General features: G+C 33.7%; 1 protein-coding gene across 2 annotated transcripts; it reads right to left on the reverse strand.

The window, feature by feature from the left end:
- Positions 1–1,320: 1,320 nt before the first annotated feature.
- LOC100263684 (protein transport protein SEC31 homolog B) lies at positions 1,321–16,987 on the reverse strand. 2 transcript variants are annotated; one of them, XM_002272254.4, is made up of 22 exons: positions 16,432–16,987; positions 15,439–15,493; positions 15,200–15,322; positions 13,438–13,534; positions 13,315–13,351; positions 13,088–13,193; positions 12,946–13,003; positions 10,377–10,474; positions 10,122–10,241; positions 9,049–9,091; positions 7,692–7,813; positions 7,488–7,615; positions 6,816–7,371; positions 6,552–6,644; positions 5,709–5,894; positions 5,417–5,630; positions 4,419–4,525; positions 4,141–4,314; positions 3,372–3,497; positions 3,009–3,291; positions 2,024–2,262; positions 1,321–1,932 (listed from the first exon to the last, which is right to left on the reverse strand). In XM_002272254.4, the coding sequence occupies exons 1-22, from the start codon at positions 16,746–16,748 to the stop codon at positions 1,837–1,839; spliced, it is 3,378 nt and encodes a 1,125-aa protein (XP_002272290.1). In that variant the 5' UTR covers positions 16,749–16,987; the 3' UTR covers positions 1,321–1,836. The 2 variants fall into 2 exon arrangements, with proteins under 2 accessions (XP_002272290.1, XP_010659215.1); XM_010660913.3 differs by having other exon boundaries at positions 6,816–7,383; positions 16,432–16,963.
- Positions 16,988–21,493: the final 4,506 nt, after the last annotated feature.

Here is a 21,493-nt window from a genome sequence, read left to right on the forward strand (position 1 = left end):
TCAAAAGGGATTTTAATACTTTGATGAGGAACAAGAACCTCAAAAATTGCAAAGGTTTGGACTTTGGAGGAAAGGAAAACAGGGAAAAACATTTGGAATGTACAAATATTAGAAAAAAAAAAAAGATATGGTGCCAGTAAGTTGAATGGCCAGGATGCCCTTCCAATAGTTGCTAAAATTCTTTGTCTGGACTTCGTTCGGCTCTCAACCGCCTCACTTTTTGCTTATGTTTTTTACACTTTTAGATGTTTAATTTTATTTTCTTCTCCAAAAAGTAAAAAATAAAAGCGCATCCTCCATTTTCCAGGAAAGTGGAAGAGAAAAGTTGGGGTCAAGGATTTTAACAAGTATGGTGTGTAAAAAAGATAATTTGTTTAGATATAGGGTTTGAGGAACTACATGTGGAGTGATTAAGCATAAATAGAACTCACTCCTTAAAGACTGGACTTCCTACTCTGGTAAATCTTTTATTTTTTTGGCTTATATCCATTACCTCAGACTAATCCAAGGACACAAATAGTTCATGGGGAAAATCGAATTGATTGGGACAGTCAATTTTCGGATACAAGATATCAACCTTAGAAATTCATGCCAGGATTGGTCATCCCACATCTCTAGAAAGCTTGTCGTATTTAATTTATGAGAAATCAAAACAGGTACAGACACTTTATTTTTAAAAGCAAGTTTGACAAGAAATTCCTTGGCCTGAATCAGGGTATTTGAGGGCATTTTCACCTTTCTATGTTCACCTGCTATTTAAAAACAACTAAATAAAATTGAGGTGAGGTGATGAGTTTGAAGAAATATTTGAGAGATGTACTTGACATCTCCAGCGGAATCAATGTCAACAGATACCTCTACTAGAATCACATGACCTAATAATTTGCAGATATTCTAAGGAAAACATAATCCATGGCCTTTTTTAAGAGTGGCATTCAAGGGATAACTCAAATGCCTTCCACTTATGCTTCAAACACCGCAGACAAAATTTCCTTTTTCTAGCTAAAGATTATTTTTCCACCTGCCTGACCTAATGCCCCTGATGCTAGAAAAGGTTAGCATGTACACAATACTAATAGAATCAGAATCAGTAATCTGCAATTCACAAAAAAAAATATATATATATATATGGAAGACTTGTAGAAAGCACAAACCATAGACTACAAAATCACTTGTAAAAGATAAATAAACTGGAAAAAGACTTCCTGCTTTATACACAAAGCCAAAAATTTCAATATGTTCCCAAACTCAGGAACTGAAAGTTGGGCTCCAAAACAATGGGCGAGCTGATAAGAGTAGGAAAACTAACAAAAACTGAAATGGAGAACAATCCAACAAATCAGAATGCCTATTATTAAAATTCTCAAATGTTCTTACTAAAGATAAAATCACATGGGTGGTACAAATTTAATGGCCATGTAGATACCAAACTGGGTGACCAACTCACCAGTAAGCAAATCACTGGGCAGCTTACAGGATGAGCTCCAGACAAAAAGGAAAAGAAAAATAGAAAAATGAAAAACTATGGAGGGTAAAAACATATATGAATTAAATACCAGACTCTATTTCTCCATACTACAAATCTTAAATGAAAGACAATCAGCAAAAGTTCATTGATGTCCTGAGAACCATCTTCTCTAACTGCTTCCAAAAATAGCATGAGAGTGAAAGCCAGTCTTGGATGAAAGATGCAGTGAAATAACAAAGAGCCAAAATCCTGCAATTGCAATCTCAAGAAGCCATTTCTTGTGTATTTTGAAGAAAAAGGATTGGTATGCTTCAATGTAATTACCCTTGCAAACCAGGTATGGAATGGTTGGAGGAATTTGTGCCTCTCTAACTTAATCTCACATTCTGCCTTGTCTTGATCATCCTCTTTAGTGTTGCTAGCCAGAAGTTGCACTCATCCCACTCACTGGTCGTAAGAAGTACCTATCCCAGGAAGAATAAAAAAAGACCAAATACAATGTCATTTCTCATTTGGAGTTGCCTAAGTTGAATATTTTAATCCCCAGAAATATACCTGAATTTGTAAGGCAGTGCCGAAATCACCATTGTCTAAAGCCTGGCAGAGCTGAACAAGCTTATCAGCAGCATTTTTAGATATGTCTCCACTGTTAAGTTTTGCAAGCAAGGCACCAATTTTCCTTGAATTATCTTCTATTTCCCGCTTCTTGGCTGGGTTTGCACGTGAACCTCCCAGGGCCTCTGACGTTTCATTGAACAGTCTTGTCAATGTTGCAACTACTGGCCTTTGCTGGGCTGGAGAAATAGAAGAGGAGCAAGGTCAATTTTCAAGAATGCAAGTAACTAGATGATAACAATAATACAAATATTGCCCATTTAATAAAAGTATAAAAAATATAGTAACTTGGTAATATTTTGTTGTGAATAAATTTCCTCCCCAGCAGTAACTCCCATCAAGATGTTAAATGCTTCTATAGGTACATACATGGAAAATCTTGACGTGCTTCAAAGCTTCATTTTGGGTATGTAATGAATTTTGAACTAAATAAGGTCCTACTTGGAATTTCAGGCTGTATAATGCAAAAGTGGATGCTAGACACCACCTTGACCACCATCTTTGCTGTATTTGAGGACATCTTACTGGACAGCACATATTAAATATTTGCATCAACACTATTTTATACTCCTTATCCACAATGAGAGAAGCATAAGAAAGAGAAAAAATTTAAAATATTTACCCTTGTTTGGCTTGTCCATTAAAGGGGAAAAAGGAAGAAAAAAAATTTGTAATCAACTCACCAAAGCTATCACCCAAAAGTTGGGGTGATTTGAAGTGAAAACTTAGAATACATGAAAGTTACAACACTTTCTGTATATAATGCAAGTGCTTTGAACAAAAATTGTGGGGTCCATAATTTCTCTTATATTCCTATCATACATGCATACACACACACACACACACACACACATACATACATACATAAGCACCCTGTTTAATGCAAAATCTTACTGATAGAGAAAGAAAAAAAAAATTAGATTACCAGGTACATTTGAAGTATCAACTGTCTGTATTGTTGGTGGTGGAGCTGCAGGTGTAATAGCTGGCTGAACTGGTGCCTGTTGAGTAGGACTTGGAGGTTGCATCGGACCCATCCCAGGTCTTTGAACAACCCCTGAATTAACTGGCATAAATCCCCTTTGTGTGGGAGTAGGAGCCACAACCTGGGGCAGCTTATGACCAGGAACTGTACCCACATGAGACGTGACACTACCAAGGGAACCAGCCCCAGGAGGTCCAGATTGATAAGTAGAATTAGTAGCTCCCTGACACATACAAGTTTGGTTATATCAGTTAGTGAAAGATTTAACCTATTAAATTGGAAAACAAAAGCACATATACAGACAGGATATAGCTGAGAACCCAATGTGGGCTGCTGATATTGTTCAACATTTCTCAGGACCGGGGGAGTGGCAGGGACAAAGGGTCTCACAGCAGGCTGACTAGTGACAGGAGGTTGAGCAAAGTTCTCCTGGAAGGAAAATACAAAAAGAGTTGCTCAATCTAACAGTGAATCCAGATCATAACAGAATAATATAGCATTCTTTAAAGTATGAAGGAAAATAAATAAATAAATAAATATAATGCTCTATAATCATTTAGGCTATGTTTGATTCCTACAAAGTACCAAGGAAAGAAAAAATGTTAAGGAAAATTATTTTCTCATGTTTGGTAGACGAGACAGAATTGTTAGAGCAGATGTTCCTTTTACAATGGCAGAATGGAAGTATAGTGTCGAACAATTATTTAATAATTATATAGAAGAGCTACAATAAGTTAAATGACTTTGAAGTAGCATATAAAAATAATTTATTGACTTTAAATATATTTTTTGATTTTCTTTTACTTTTTCACCTCTATTTTTTTCTTCACATTCTTCCTCAAATTTTCCAGGAACTAAAAGATGTATACTCAAACTTGTCCCACATCCAAAAAGCCTATAATTAGAGATAAAAAAACAAAACAACAGAAGGAATGTCTGGGTAGTCATTTGAGTAGCTTATGGTCTTATCAATCATCATCAAACATCAAAGACAAAATATTATTTGTAATACTTAATAGTCATTCAGAGACTGACAAAATTATGAGATATGAAACTAGTAAACATAATATACCTGGGGAACTTGAGGTGCCTGGGATGGAAGGAACATATGAGGCTGCGGGGCAGGCTGATATGGGGCAGGAGGAACATAACCTCTACTACCATATGAAGTACCAAAAGGCTGTTGATAATTGTCACCATATGGACTTCCAGGAACACTAGACTGCATTTGTGTCGGAGCTGTTTCCTGAGCCAAAATAAAAACAGAACCAATCAAACAAGATAAACAACAAAAAAGGTGTCAAATGCAGCAAGGCAGCAGATTCTGCCCTCAAACAGATATGGCAAAACCTGATAATAATGTTGAGAGGAGTCCACTACACCATAACTGGATTGATCGGCACCATATGCAAGTCCTTGAGAGTTATCAAAAGGCATAGTCTTAGGCACCTCTTTCTCTGCAACAAAAGTTCATCAACAATTAAAAGGCAGAAAAGAGTTTCAGGCAACAAAGATCATACTAGGAGTTAGCATGTAGTTGGATTCACTCTGCTTTAATGTTAATTATGCAAAAATAATAATTCCCATGTCCTTCACTGAGCCAATAGAAAAAGACCCAGAACCTGCTAATATATGGAACCAAGGAAGTGTTAACTCACAATGCATCATATTTCACTTTGAACTTAATTTAGCTCTCAAAATTATCAACCACTTCCACCTCCTACAGCCCAAAATGCAAGAATAACCAACTTCTGAATGATACAGGAACATGCCACTGAATGCATTTAAGACAGAAAATATCATATTCTACAATCATATGGACAAGCCAAAATATTTTAGAGTTTCATTAAATTTGATCAAAATCCTAAGCAAAAAGCTCACAGAATTATGTGAACATGTTCAACAACTAACCATCAGAACCCTAACGGAGTTGTGGTGTTTGGACCTTGATGACTAAGAACACAATGCATAGCATGTCCTTTAGGAGGTAATACTACCATATCTACCTTTACTATCAATAGACAGGGTGTAGCTCTCATCTCATCAGATCACATGAGCAACCTAGCAAGTAACAACTATGGTCATATTTCAGCTAGACATAAATCCAGCTCCAAATTACAGTACCAAATCAACATCAACCTTCTTCCACTCTTGCGATAGCAACAGAAGGTGGTTTGAATCAATTCCTCATGAGGAGCTGGTCTTGACATCAAACCAGGGAGGACAGGAGGAAAGCAAAATGAAACTAAGACTAAAAGGATTAAAAGGAAATTAACTAAGACTTCCCCTTCACAAGCTTAGCAATGAGATCATAGATGTGCACACAAAATAGCATCACAAGCACATACCAGGTTCTGTGGAGAGAGCAATTCGATCTCGTAATATCACAAGTTCAGGAGATAGTTCATCAGACCCCAAAAGTTTCAAGTACTCCATAGCTGTTTTCAAAAGCCCTTGACTTGCTAGTATTTCAGAATATTTCTCAACAAGCTTATACAAAGACGCACTAAATCGCTTCTGACCAGTTGCCAAAGCAAGGACAATAGTTTTTTCCATCAAATCCTAATCAAACGAACAAGAGTAATGAATTTCTAGCTTTGAATAAATGTGCAAACAAACTTTCAAAAGCAGCATACTTACCTGAAGAACATCAACATAGGACTTTCCTTCATGCTCAGCAGTCAGACTCCGGGACCAAATCTCCACCGTTTTATCAATATTTCCAGCACATATATAACAAAGAGTTGCAGCCAGTGTATTGCCAAAAGCCATGAGCTTTGAAGCAAGTGTGTCACAAAGCATAGTCCATTCCTCCCTTGGTGCAAACTGTTTATTGATGGCAACAAGTAAAATAAAGAATGTGGCAAATGCGGCAGATTTAAGTTAAATAGTTTCCTACTCCCATATGATATTATCCTCCTACTATCTTACGGTTTGTTAAAAGTAGTCCTACTTGAGCACAGGAACCCTTAGGCTTGCATGGACCTATCTACTTTTCAGCCAAGATTATGTGGCCAAAATCAGGTCAGGGTAGGTTACTGGGTTATATGCCCTGCCACGAATCCAGAGAATGGGAATTCCTGACTTTAAAGTTTACAATCAATCCTTGTTAAGGAATCATTTCATTGAAGGATAACTTTGTCCACAAGGGACAACATTGAAAGAAAAGCTTCCACAATTCATAAAATCAATTGCAATAGATGAGGTCCATGTACAAGATGAGGTCATTCATCAATATCAAGCTGCATACTTTCTTTCTCAAATCATTCTCCCTTCTCCCTCATAAATTTTTCTTTCCACAATAAAAAAAATAAATAAAATAAAGCAGCTGAAAATGCAGTACATAAAAATTCTTAACAAAGCAAGAGCATAATGGAAACATTCTGGTAAGCAAGTCTCATTTCTCTAATACAACGATGACTAAAATCTCATGTAACATAAAAAAGCAATCACTAAATTACAGCATGGAGTTGAGAGACTTACAGTGCACAGAAGAGCAAGTGTTTCTTTCCAGGATTTTAGAGGTCTGGTGTTAACAAGGCTCATAAGATCATTGTTCACCATTGCAGACACAACCTGAGAGAGGAAACACCACATCTAATGAGAAGTCCTTTTAAATACCTTGTTATTGCTTCATAATTCTTAAAAGAGTAAAAGTGTGAATCTGATATAGATCAGAATAATTATTAGTGGAATAGATAAAATGCTTCACTACTTTCTAGAAAACCATTTGCAATTCTTGGATACCTTTAGATAGGGTGAACGGCTCATCTTGAGGTACTGATCACGCGTACTCTCCCACAAGGATGAACCACCCACGTGAGCGATAACTAAAGCATCAGCCATTTTATTTACAGCCATACACTGTGCAACTGCCCCCTTGTAATCTCCAACAACCAAAGCCCGTTGCACACACTCATCAAATGCTGGATCAGCACTTTCCTCCTGTCCATCCACCTCTTGCTGCATTTGTTCGACAGTAGCAGTCTCTTCAACAACAAAGTTATTAACAGAAGTAGATAAAGGTGTATCAGCTTTAGGACTGGGAAGATTGTTAAAGAAATCTTCCCCATTATCTGAAGGGAAAATGGTGGTTTCTTTCTCCTCGACATAAGCCACTTTCTCAGCTGTGCTTTCCTCAAGACCGAGGGCATTCACTTCTTGAGAGAGATCATTTTGTACAGTATCCTTTTCTTCATTTACCATATCAAAACCAAGGTGAGTGAGCAGCTTTGACCTTGCTGTTCCATCATCTTCAAACATAACCTTCAAGAAGCCCCATGTTTCTCTGTCATCCGAAGATCTGTTCAGACAACTCAAAAGAACAGAGAAATGCAAAGTAACAAGTCAGTTCATTACTAGAATGGATTAAAAAAATAAATGAAAGAGAAATATTTCGTTTTTGGATAAGTGGCATACTCAGACTCTTGAGATTTTCTGTCACACAAAGCCTTCAATGAAGACCTTTCTCCATGTTGTACTGCAGCTTCAAATTCGGAAGAGCGTGTTACCAAACTTTGTTCTGTAACTAAGTCATGCACATGAACCTGGAAGAGAAAGAGGAAAAGATAAATTCAGGTCAAGAAGATGGAATATAAGTGTAAGAACTCCCACCAAGCCTACCTCTGAACCTCCAGTGGAAGCTCCAGCAGCAGATGACTTGGTGTGAAATGAAACAAGTTTGCCTCCAAAACCAAATGAAACCCCTGCTGGACGTTTGTACCATTTTGGAGCTTTTAGGGGTGCTGCATGACAAAACATAATATATAAGAACAATTATTGAAAGGCTGAAGTTAATAGAAGAAATAAGAGAGCAAGACAAGAAATTCCAACACTTCTTTGAACTTAACCTTCTGCACTGTCTCAAATTTTCAAAATTTCAAATTATCACTCGCTATTTCCATCCATACCCTTATGCACTTTCAACACCTTAATTCTGCAGCATCTATTCGCTGCTCGCTGAAACTGTCACATAAGTTGTTCATGTGCAAAACATCTCAGCTAGCTCATATTATTTTATCTACTCTGACAACATAGTTGTCTCCTATGCAGTTTTTTGTAATTTTGTCTTACACCATTACCCAATTAACATCTGGATTACAGCTTTGAGCAGAGCACATTTTGTTAATTACCACCCAATATTAGAATCTATAAAGCATGATGGTGTTATTGACTCTTCAAAGAGTACAGTCATAAATCAATTTTTTATTTGGCCCCAAGCCTGAATTTAGTCACAACACCTTCCACGATCTTCTCCACATGTATAAACTTTATATTAGATACAGGAACTGGTAACCTAAGAATATATGTTGCTTATGATGTTAAGCAAGACTTCATGATCACACATGTGAAAATGACATCCAGCCTTGACAAAGGGCTAGGAGGGAAACAAGTCACAGTATGCAATCAAAATTATGTAATCTATCCAGTTAAGGCATTTATGGGCCTATGTTTTTGAATAAGAAGCACCGACAAGTGTATTATATGTTCCTAGAATGCATACCAATACTGATGCCACATGTCAACACACTGATTTAAAAGTTAAAGTTTGCAGTATATTTCCGTGGTAAAGTGAATAAAATGCTTTAATAACCCATGAAACAGAAAATTCACTAACTAGCAACAATACAGTTTCTGAAATAAGAATCATCAATTCCTAAAAAATCTCATCAAATGCTTGAGCCTAAAATTTGATATCACTTTATATTTTATGCTCATTTCTATTATTTGCTACTGTAAAAAGGGAAAGAAAGGGGAAAGGGTAGTTTGTAGGTTAAAAAAAAATGTACATGAGCTTGGGTAGGATACCAGATGCACATTTTTATCAACCAGAGTTTGTAAAATGACAAAATCACATGAAACAAATTAACAGCAATGGAAGTTGATTTCAACATAAATCTGGGATTTGATAACCATAAAAAGAGAGTATAAGTGGAATGATCAGAAACCCATGATTCTTATTAGCCAAGAACTACATTACCTGCACCAAACTCATTTTCCCCAATGCCAAAACGGCTGCAACCCTGCAAAAGAAATGTGGATGTGAATCCATGAAAAAAAATGGCAATAGAATTGATTCCTTAAAGAACTATTTGACAAATGAAACAAAAAAAAAAAAAAAAAAAACTTCCAGCTTAAGGAAGAGAAACTGCTAAAGGAAACTTTATGGAAACCAAATGAGCATCTTTGCAACTCCCATCCATTGATGAGAGCTCCACACTCCACCTCACCCAGTTTTGATGAATAAAACATATTTTTTTAAGAAAATATATATAAGCACAAAACAAATGCAGATATGCGACATAAAAGTAATCAAAAGAAGGAGGCAAACATGCTACCAAATAAGTAAAAAAGGAAAATTAGATATGATAATGATGCAGCACACCAAAAGGCAAGATCCAAAAAGAAGTGGTATTTACCAAGGATCTCTTTTTTCCACTCATTTCCACTTTTCATACACCTACCAAAACAAAACCCCCCACCCACACCCAACAACAAACATCTCAGATCTTCAGACAGTGTCTTTTGTTTTTCTGTGGCCAACATTTTATAGCATACAGACGAACAGTAGCACAATAGCAATGACAACAAAGACAATTGTTATTCTTATAAAAGCAATCAATAATCATCCCAGTGGCATGACAGCAACTGGGATCACTTATTACAAAATAGGAAGATAAAGTAGATTTAATACCAAGGATTCTTCTACTTCACATACACCTACAAGATAACACCTGGTATCAAATCAGATCATCCCAGATAACAATAGTTTTCCCATTGTCACCAGTATGATATCTTCATATTGTCCATAATATTTTATTTCTTCCAAACTAAATATATGCATGTATATTTGTATGTGTTCTTCATTTAGCTATTTTTTAATCCAAATCATTGTAACCAATTAAAAATGTGTAAATCCATGCATAAAGAGATGTGCAACCTTCTAGCCTCAGTTTCTTATGTACCTTGCCACACTACTTGCAATAAAAAATCAAGAAGTCACATAATAAAGTATCTTATACAAAGACCTGTCAGCATGCAATTCAACCATACCTCAATATTATAAATGCCAATTTTGCCATCAAATGAAGACGCTGATATGACTCCAGGTATCTTGGGGTACCAGTGTATATCAAAATTCCAGTTGGTACCAGCTGGCAATTCACAGACAATCTGCAAAAGAATTGAAAGAAATAGTACCATCATCATAGCAGAACAAAAGCCAAAATAATTTGCTCAAAATAGGAAATGTTCAAAACAGAAATACACAACAATCGGAAAGAAGGCTGAAATTGGCATTTCACCTACCTCTCCAGAAATTGTGTCCCAACAAATGGTTCGATTGTCCTTGGCACAGGTAAGCAAGTAAGAGCTGTCAATGGGACACCATGACATTGCAATTACACCTGGTGTAAGAAAAGCAGACAAAAAGATGAAATATTAAAGTCGGTAACAAGTCAAATAGAAGCAGGATATGAAGGAACTTATATAAGAGTGGATAATTCAAATCTGAAATGAGGAAAACTAGAATAAAATTCATAGCTGTTTCTCAGGTTAGAAGTGTTCAGAATACTAAAAATGATCAGATATTCCAATCCAGATATAGAAAATAACATAAATAAGAACTTCTACATTAAAAGATGAAAAAAGTCCAAACGGAAATCAAGACCTGACTGGCAAGATTCATTTGTGAAAACTGAAGGACCGGTTTAAATCACAACTTAAAGCATGTGTGTGTGTGTGTCATATATTTACATAGCTCAAAGTATTTCGCTGAGGATTGCCATTGAAACCTGGCTCAAGGGGCAACAGGTTTGGGTTAGGATGTGTGAGGTTCCTGGTTCAATTTCCGAGGAAAAAAATGTTGCTTATCACAAACAAATATTTAGATTTGGATTTAACTTGAGTCAAAAGAGAAACATAGTTAAACTCAGGAAGTTCAGCGAGGTATGATTGTCAAATCATCACAAAAAATAGAGTTATTAAGAACTTTTTTTGTCTTTTTTTTTTAGAGGTAAATTTTCGTCCGTATTGAAACTTGAACCTGGAAGCTCCCACAAAGCCTCCCAAACCCTTTACCACTTGAGCCAGACCTCGGCAGCAAGAAATAGAGTGGTTAAAAACATATGATATCAAATACATATCATGAATGATATTGTGTTTCACAATGCATTGTACCAAACATATGATGAATGGTATTCAATCTCATAACGCATTTTGTGATACATTATGCATCAACTGATAAACACATAACATACCACAGTTGGGTGACCTGCCCATAGGATCCATAACTTAAAAAGCTTTTGGTTTTTCTTTTTTGACCATAAAATTTTCATGGTCTCCTGTAACTTGTTAGGGTTTAAAAGAAAAACACTGCTTTTCTTCTTTCCTTATGCTTTTTTTCTTGACATCTAGATTTCCAGTGTTATTTTCCATCTGTCACAAGACTTCAAATCTCTCTATGAAAATTCAAATCTGGTTACCATATTTTTATAGGAATAAAAGAATATGATTAAACCAAAAGGTGTCTAATGAAAAGCGGAGCACAACCAAAGCAACACATGAATGTACCTTTCAAAATGCAAATTAGGTTGATTTTTCTCCACATGTTCCTATCCAAGAAAGGGACTTATACACAAGTTTGGAAGGATTTGAACCTTCTCTACAGGTTGGTTACTAAAGGATATATTTTTTTTTAATAATGTAGGGCAACCTTTTCTTTTACTTCTTTTTGTAATCAAAATGAGTAACAAAAGGAACTTGGAGACTTTGGTACAGCATCTTGTAGATTTTGGCATAAGTACTTCGTGAACTTAGTGCTTGGGAAATTTTGGTATATACGTACATTGACGAACGTCAAAGCCTTAATCTTTCTTGCCACATATGTACCATAGGCATGTTGTATTTGTGTGTATTTCCATCTATTTCTCCGTATGAAAAAACTTGAGATACATGAAAAGATACTAAATACAATACAGAAGATGGGAGAATGGTACACAATATGTATTACAAGTTGAATACCATTATAAAAGGTGTGAAACTAAATTTGTAAAAAAAACAAGAAGAGAAAATAAGGAACTGAAATTTATTAATCATTTCTTCTAATTTATTTTTTCTCATAAACTAGACTATTCCATTTCTAGGAAATGTGCTGGTAATTAAAGCAAAACATATTAATACTCACACTAGGTTACATGTCACAACAAGCCATCTCTCTACCAATGTTCACGTCTCACCTAAGCAAGTGATTAATGAGTAGTAGGGATTGACAACTACTCCCTCCCCCCCTTCTTTTCTCACACAGAGAACTTTTTAGGCTAAGTGTGACTTTTATATATATCTCTAACAGGGAATCCATTCCAGCTCCCAGTGAGGAAAACCCAGGTGATATGCACCCACCCCTCTATCCTACATCACTTAAATACCAGGAAAACCCAAATTTGGGACCTTTACTACCACTGTTAAATCAGTTGAATTTTTATCATAGTTTACTTCTCATAACATTTAAACAAGAGTTTTAAGGGGAAGAAAAGGATAACATTCTGTGCCAACAACAAAATTTAAGAACATGTTTCTAATGCACTTAAAATCCATTTAAATTTCAAATCACATGGCAAAATGTAATGCAACATAATAAAGTATCAATACGCACTTAAAGCATTTCCAACTCAAATTTCGTAAAAATAAAAGGAATAAATTGACTTAGAACTTTTCTTGATCTATGAACAACCTCAGAGAAAGATAGCTCCAACTCAAAAGTACAGTAAAAAGTATTCATATTTGATTTTCATGAGGTAAAAAGTATAGTCAAATAACTGGAAACCGGTAAAACACTGATAGCAAAAAGAGAAGCAAAAGATAATTTCAAGTCTCATACCTTTAGTGTGCCCCACAAACTCTTTCACTGGTGTTATTGTGTTACGCATATCCCAAAGCTGGTTGCAAACATTAATGTAAATTATCAAATCTCAGATAATTTATTGCCATAACTTGAAACAAAATCATACAACCAATCATACCCTAAGGGCAGGTGAATTGTCTTCATCTGATGCAACAACTAGCTGAGTGGCAACATCAGGATTCCACTGCAAAACAGAGCATCGCCTTCTATTTGAATCTGAAAAACTAATAATTGAAAAAAAAAAAAAAAAAAACATGTTAGGCTACCAAATGATAATGACAAGCAATCAAGTCAATAATATATCATCCATAAACACCTAAGACTCAGTCCATAATAGGAACTTACCTTATCACTGGCTTTTGCTTCTTTAAGTCCCAAACCACTGAAAAAATAGAAAATTTGCAATGTTTAAAACCAAACAAAAATAAATTGGATAATAAATAAGTTGTGAATATTATCCTTCCTCACCAGTTGTTCCATTGTATGAAGTGGATGCTAATATATGTTGGACCTTGCTATTCCAAGATAAGAAAGAAATTTCACCTTGATTAGCAGATCCACTACCCTGCATCAAGATCTCGCAGGCAATGTCAGATGACTCATAAAACTAGTACATAAAATTTGCACAGAAAAAAAAAACGGAAGGTAGAATGGCTTGTTGTGTGCATGCCCATTCATTTTTGTATAAAAATCCATCTATTTCATGACCCAAAGTGATATGGTGTGTACTGACCACAAGACAAAAGCAGGTGATCAGAAAATCCATGAGATACTAAAGATCCTTATCATTAGTGACAATTTAAAAATAAAAATAAAAATTCTGATAAGGAATCAAAAACTATTAAAAGTTCAATCCACCATAAAAAATAAAACCAACAATGTTCTTTCTCAAATATGGAAAAAATATAATGAACAAAAAAATAAAATCTAATGACTCTTCCCACTATATTGTCAATTTTCTCATTCTTTTAATAAATCACCTCCTTTAGGGGAAGGGAAGATCTGTAGCTGTGTAGGCATACCCACACTGCACTGATAGAAGGCTCTTTTTTAGTGAATGGCTAATCTACAAGTTTTACTATAATTTTATAACACGGAATCAATCTAGAGTATGGTACTAAAACAAAACTACATTTCAGGGTAGAAATTTGAAACAACTGAAACATACATGGAACGCATTTTTTGAAAAGAAAGGCAATCAAGCAAGCATATGGAACTCAAAATGCATAATTAGTCTTATAGAAGGAACAGATTAGGACTGGAACAAGGTTTCTCCCAAAACAAACTTATTAAAAAATTTATCGAAAGATTACAAATTAAATTATGAATTACATAATTAATTGACATGTGTTTTATATTACCGTAGAGGATATAAAAGGCCAACCCCATCTATGGGCAGGATATACAGCAATAGTATACAAAATGAGAATTTTAGGAAATAAAATACAATAAGAGCAAATCATAGAAACAAATATCATATTCAAGATCCTCTAATATCATATCCTTGGGAAAAAACTACACCCTGCTCCATTCAAATGAACCAAAAGTCCCAATGTGGCAGTGCTTCCTAATCTCTTAGATCACACAACCATCCACAAAGAGCCAGCCCCAAAAGAACTGGAAAACCAAAAATCGACAAGGATAGCAAAGAGAAGACCAAAGATGAGATGCTTATTTCTAGCACATTAGAGATATGATGGAGTAGGTTGTCCACTGATCCAATTCAGCACTTCTCAGCAATTCCCAAACTTGGGCAATCAGGGGACTGCACAAACACCTTCTAGTAAACACAATTGTTTGGTGTAGGAAATGTGACCTTACAATTGGATCCATACTGCCTTGTCAGGAAAGTCTTCTCTAACATAGTTCTCTCAAGAAAGAAGAGGGAATCAGATAGAGGTTCGTTTTGATTCTGCTTCCAGACCAAAAGCATCATCTTCATACTTATCCAACAAGTCCAAATTGAGCTTCCAAACATATATAATGGTAATTGCCTTCTAACTAATTTCTTTCTAAGTCAAAATTACCTCACAACCATTTGATCCCTATTATCCAATAATACCATGATTATATTCATATAAATTTGTTAGTCACCAGACAAAGGGTAAACTTTACTCCTAATGACAATTTACAGATTGGTATGAATACTTAGAGGAGAAGTTCCTAAAAAACATTGTAGAAGGAAGATATAATTTTCAAATAAATTGTGCATCAGAGGAGGACTATGTACCTTGAGAGGTGGAAAATGAGAAGGTTCTGCAGGTGCTGCCAAATCCCAAATGCAAATCTCGCCTTCATCAGCTCCAGAAGCAAGTAGGTTTGGTGCAATTGCATTAAATTCAAGACCACGAACCTGAATTTTAGAATTTAAAGGGAAAAAAAAAAAATTCAAATAAGCACCCAATACCGTCCCAAATGCCCGACATCAAGAAGACCCAAAACGGATGAAAAATGTGGAGGAAAACTTACAGGCCCTTTATGCCTTGAGAGATGTCCAACAAGAGCACTTTCACTTGCCTCAGAGCTGGAAAGGAGAAAGAGAGAGAGAATTAAAAAAGGCTTCATGAGGATCTGGGAATACTTTTTTATTTTTATTCCTAAACATGGATGATGCTGGAACATCCATATAGCTTGTTTGTGGGGATTAACAACAAATATTTCTTATATGAGAAGATTAAGATCCATTTTCATACAACCTAAATTAAGAAACTACACCATAGGAGATATTTTAGCAATGAGGGGTCACGCAGTTCCCATTCATTTCTTTTGAGGCTTCAAATACAATGCATACTTATTTAAGATACAGGAGGAGAGAAGATTAACATATGAAATCATAAGAATGATAACAAATCGATAAATGGGAAAATTCAAATTCAACAAGTTAGAAATGGCCCTCACTATAACAGAGAGGGAAGGAAAGAAGAAGAAAAAAGTTTGAGAATGAAGAAAAATTTTAGAGAACATTTGAGTTTAAAGTTTTATTCTTATAATAGATTTTTTATCCTACATTTCGCACTTAATTCCTTGAGCTACTTCACTCACAAACACAGCCTGCAACAATTGCGGTGAGTAAAATTCCAAATCTTCTTCCCTTCTGCTATAGCATTAATTTAGTTCATAAGAAGATTTTGAAGACTAAGTTTGATTACACAGAAAGGGAACCATGGGAATTTTAGGATCCATTTCCAAATCTACAGTATAGTCACTCCATATACTAACAGATTCGGAAATGAATTCTAATTTCATAGGTCCCATCCCACTGTAATCAATTCAAAAGTAAAATTTCAATACATTAAACAATTGAATCTCCAATAAACTTCTAGCCCATCAACAAAACCCCAATACAAACAAAGTTCAGAGTAAAACCACGATTTCCAAATTCCGAATCAAACCGAATTCGTTGTAAAAAAGTACATCACACCAATTCAAATCAATAAAACAAAGTAACAACACAATCCTTACCGGATCAGCTTAAGAGGATTCCAAACATCAATATTGCCGTCGACGAGCCCACCAGCAATAAGCCCAAGCGCGAATTCCTCGGACCCCGATCCGTTCTTGCCCCAGGAGAGCCGGTTAAACCGCTCAGAACTGGGCGACTCACCAACTAGAGACAGGTCCTGATCGTCGGACTGGAAATCGAGCTTGAAGATTTCGAGATTCGCAGACGAACTAAACGACAGATCCACCGCTCCGGCCATTGTCCCGGCCGCCAGGTAGGACGCGTCCGGCGAGAGGGCCACGGAGGCCGATCTGTTCACGCCCTTTATGCACGCCATGATGAAGGAGAAATCTAAAACCTAAAGAACGTGAATAGATCTAAGTATTTGGGGAATTGAGAGGAAATTGTAGGGTTAGACTTAGGGTTTTGATCTAATTTGGGTATTGAGGGAGGGATCTGAGAGAGAGAGAGAGAGAGAGAGGGTTATGTGCACTGTTCTCCTCTCAGTTTCTGCATATCTATGGTTTTGCGTTATTGAGGGTTATGTTAGCGGCTTCAGCTGAGGATCCTCCGTCTAGGCCTCCTGATTCATCACACCACCCAATGGGATGATGCCACGTTGGCAACATTTTTCATTTGTGTGGGAGACTATAGTTATTCAGACCACCTAATTACTTCTCCAAAACCATCATCACTATTTTGATATCTATTTACATGTAACTATTAATTACACAAAAATATGTATATATTTTATAAATTTAGAGATAATTTGATTCTATTAAAATCTATTTTTATTGATTTAAAGAAGTAATTTAATTATATTTAAGAGGTAATTTCGTATCTCATTCGATACACTTTCTATTTTTTGTTTTTAAAATAAAAAACTCATATATAAGAATAGAACATCTTGTAAATTTGGAATATCACTCTTAGAAATTTTAAAATTTTAAGGTTATAAATTTTTTTTTGATATCTCAATGTTTTAAAATAATTTTAAAAATAAGTATGGTCAGTAACTATTTTTTAAAACGATTCTAAAAAACAATTTTTAAAAACGATTCTTTAATATTTTTTTTAGAATAAATATGTATTTGGGAATTTGAAATATTTTAATCATATTTTTATGTTTTTTTAATATGTTTTAAAAATAAATTTTATGTGTAAAATTTTATTTTTAATAATTTTTCATATTTGTATAATTATTTTTTAACAAATAAAAATAACTAAAAACAATTAAACTATTTTATATTCTTAATAATATAAAACTATTTTTTGTTTTTAAGGAAGTTAACATATTCTCTTTCTATTACTAATTTATTTATTTTTTTAAATAATATGTTTCATTTTGTAAATAATTTATTAGTAAATTAGTTATATTCTAAGTTATAATTTTAGATAATTAGGAAATTTTTTAGATTCATATTAAACAAATTATTTACAAAGGAAACAAATTAGTCGATTGAAAAAAAAATGTGTTAACTTCCTTATTCTAAGATATAGTAATCCTTAAAAAAAAAATGGACAAACATTTTTTAATTATATATAGTAATTCTTATATAAAATGTAAGTGACACTTATTTTTAAAAGATAATGATTTTACAAATTATTTAAAATATTGAAATATTAAAAAAAACTTCTTTACCTCGAGAATTTAAAAAAATAATAATTACGTAAAAGCAACTTACATAATTTTTTTATAAGAATTACTATATTTTATATAGAAGATATTACTATTTTTTATTTTAAAAACAGAAAATAGAAAATATATGTAAACCAACGCTAAACTTATTTATTAAATAAATGACTTAACTAGTAAAATTATAAAAGTCTTAATTTCAATTGTTTAAAACTCAATTTGACTTGGAACTTGTTGGATTGCCGATATAAAATTTTTGCTATTCTATTTAATTTGATAGTTATTTAATATATACCTTTTTTTAAAATAATAAAAATAAAATATAAAAAGGGAAGATTGAAGAAAGTTTGGAAGCATACCATGAACCAGCAAAGCATTTTCTATAATAAGTATTTATAGGGAGAATAATTAATATAAGAAAACATGATGAAAATTGAATTCTACATTAAATAACATTGAAGATTGAAAAGATTAAGGTTTCTTATAGTAATTTATCTCAATTTTAATTTTTTTTTTTTTCTATAACTTGAGCAAGGAGCAAGTGCATGACTTGAGATTCTACCAAGCTAGCCAATATAACAATTTTTTTTAAACAAAAAGAGAATAAAATTAAATAAGATAAGATTACCTATTGCATATATCATATACCATAATTCATCATCTAGCATTCCCACACATAATTCCACAATGGGAATGATAAGTGAAGGGCTAAAAAAAATGAAATTAGCTTCCAAGGATATCAAGAATGGAAAAATCTTGTCGAATTTAAAGATGAATGACGAGTGGTTACCCAAGGTCTACAAAAATAATGCAAATAATTTTTTTTCTACCAATAGTATATCAATCCTCATGATTAGAAGGTCTACATTGATGTATTAGCATTCAAAAAGATGGGTTGAATAAAGTTGATTTAGGTTTAGTACCACAAAGTCCTGAATGCAATGTGTTTTGTACTAGTGCTTAAGAAATGTGATGCAAAAGGCATCAAGGATCACCATATCTTAATAATTTATATGGGATCGTGGAGAACATATTACCAAAAAAAAAAAAAAACAATAATAAAGTAGCATTTAATTCCTAGAATAACTTTTGGAAAGTTTGATTTTTAATATAATATTGCTTGTAGACAATGAGACTTTTGATATATATATATATTTGTTATAAGTGGATTAAGTTTATCAACACTACAATCAAATTCTCTATATTGAAAAAAGAAAAGGTTTTTCACCAATCTTAGTAGTTTCAAGACAAGGCAATCCATTTTTCTCATACTTGTTTGTGTAAAAGCCTTGAGTTATGTAATTCAAAGAGCCATCAATAATGGCTTCCTTTGAGGCTTTATGAATAAGGAAATAATGTTGAAGGGGTATAAATTTTTTATATATTCTTTGCTAAATTCTTTCTTTGATAGGAAATGGTAATGATTAATTGTTATGTGTGAGGTGAACCTTCTTTTCTTTGAGATGGTTCTAGGTCTTAAAATGAATAGAAAATTTTATTTCTGAAGTAGGGCGTGAGAACATGAAATTCTTAGTTTCAATAGTTGAAAATTTAAAGATGAATGATGAGTGGTTACCCAAGGTCTACAAAAATAATGCAAATATATATATTTTTTTCTACCAATAGTATATCAATCCTCATGATTAGAAGGTCTACATTGATGTATTAGCATTCCGAAAGATGGGTTGAATAAAGTTGATTTAGGTTTAGTACCATGAAGTCTTGAATGCAATGTGTTTTGTGCTAGTGCTTAAGAAATGTGATGCAAAAGGCATCAAGGATCGCCATAGCTTAATAATTTATCTAGGACCTCATATAAGCTAATAGGTACGGTCTTGGAGAACATATAAAAAAAAAAAACAATAATAAAGTAGCATTTAATTTCTAGAATAACTTTTGGAAAGTCTGATTTTCAATATAATATTGCTTATAGTGAAGAGTGTTCATGTTGAAATTACTTGTCCTTTAAATAATTAAAAAGGTTATGTCGTAAGATTTTTTTTTTTTTTTTTTTGTTATTGGTGTTGCAGAAATTAGTTTCAAGTAGAAGTATAGGTGGATTAAGTTTATCAACACTACAATCAAATTCTCTACATTGAAAAAAGAAAAGATTTTTCACCAATCTTAGTAGTTTCGAGATAAGGCAATCCATTTTCCTCATATTTGTTTGTGTAGAAGCCTTGAGTTATATAATTCAAAGAGCCATCAATAATGGCTTCCTTTGAGGCTTTATGACTAAGGAAATAATGCTAAAGGGGTATAAATTTTTTTTATTTATTATTTGCTAAATTCTTTCCTTTGATAGGAAATGGTGATGATTAATTGTTATGTGTGAGGTGAACCTTCTTTTCTTTGAGATGGTTCTAGGTCTTAAAATGAATAGAAAATTTTATTTCTGAAGTAGGGCGTGAGAACATGAAATTCTTAGTTTCAATAGTTGATTGAAGGGTAGGGCATCTAACATGCATCTATGTACTTGGGTTTACCTTTAGATTCTCCTTTTAGGTTGGTGTTAATTAGGTACTTAGTAGAAGAAAGGATCATTAGAAATTAACTTCTTAGAGAAGACAATATTTATCTAAGGATAGAGACCAACTTTTATTCAAAGTTGCCCTTACTATCTTCTCAATTTATTTCATATATATGGAAGGGACAATTCTTTGGAAAAGAAGATTCGTCTTATGAAGTGTCTACCATTTGTTTAGAGAAACAAATAGAAGTTTTGAAAGTTTGAAGCCTTTTAATACTAAACAAGGTATTACTTGGAAAGTAGCTTTAGTGATTTATTGATGAATGGGTTGATTATAAAATAAATTAAGTCACTTAAAGTAAACTTGGGATAAAAAAGGATTTAGGAAAGGGATAGAAGAGTATGAGAGGATCCACATTGTCTAAAAAATGTTCAAAGTCTAGCATATCTAACATGAGCATTACTATAGAAAATAGTTGTTGGATTGTATTTTAGTCATACGTGTAATATGATAACTCACATTTTCTATAAGATAAAAGCTTATAACCCTCATAAAAAGGTACTTTCACATAATATTTAAATGTATTTTAAAGTCAAGACAACTAATGGACTTAAAATGAATCATGTGGTGGACAAGAAGTATGTCATACCCGCATGAGATTATGGATGTGTTGTCTACTATCCAACTAGCAAAAATGTTTTCGGTATGCATAAGAAGTGACTACTCCTATAAAATGTGTAGATATATTTCATAGGGCGAAAGCTCAAGGTGAATATTTTAGAATGTGCAAACACACCACCTAATGTAGGGATTTCTAGTTGACACTCATAAGGGTTGACTACTCTAAAATGTGTAGATATCTTTTAAAGACAATATTTAGATAACATAACATCTAAACAATATCTAGACAACATTGATGTCTTGACACATGCTATATAATATGAAAAATGCTTTTTAAAAGAGACCATATCTAAA

This window comes from Vitis vinifera, chromosome 13 (genome assembly GCF_030704535.1).
Source record: "Vitis vinifera cultivar Pinot Noir 40024 chromosome 13, ASM3070453v1".
Classification (NCBI taxonomy): Eukaryota; Viridiplantae; Streptophyta; class Magnoliopsida; order Vitales; family Vitaceae; genus Vitis; species Vitis vinifera.

What these genes read in the sequence shown, in the direction of transcription:
- LOC100263684 (XM_010660913.3), bottom strand. Translation starts at nt 16,748, where the DNA reads ATGGCGTGCATAAAGGGCGTGAACAGATCGGCCTCCGTGGCCCTCTCG. An exon ending in GCCGTTCACCCTATCTAAAG is followed by an intron (nt 6,645 to 6,815) that starts GTATCCAAGAAT and finishes TTCCTCTCTCAG; the next exon opens with GTTGTGTCTGCAATGGTGAA. An exon ending in CCTATGTTGATGTTCTTCAG is followed by an intron (nt 5,631 to 5,708) that starts GTAAGTATGCTG and finishes TCGTTTGATTAG; the next exon opens with GATTTGATGGAAAAAACTAT.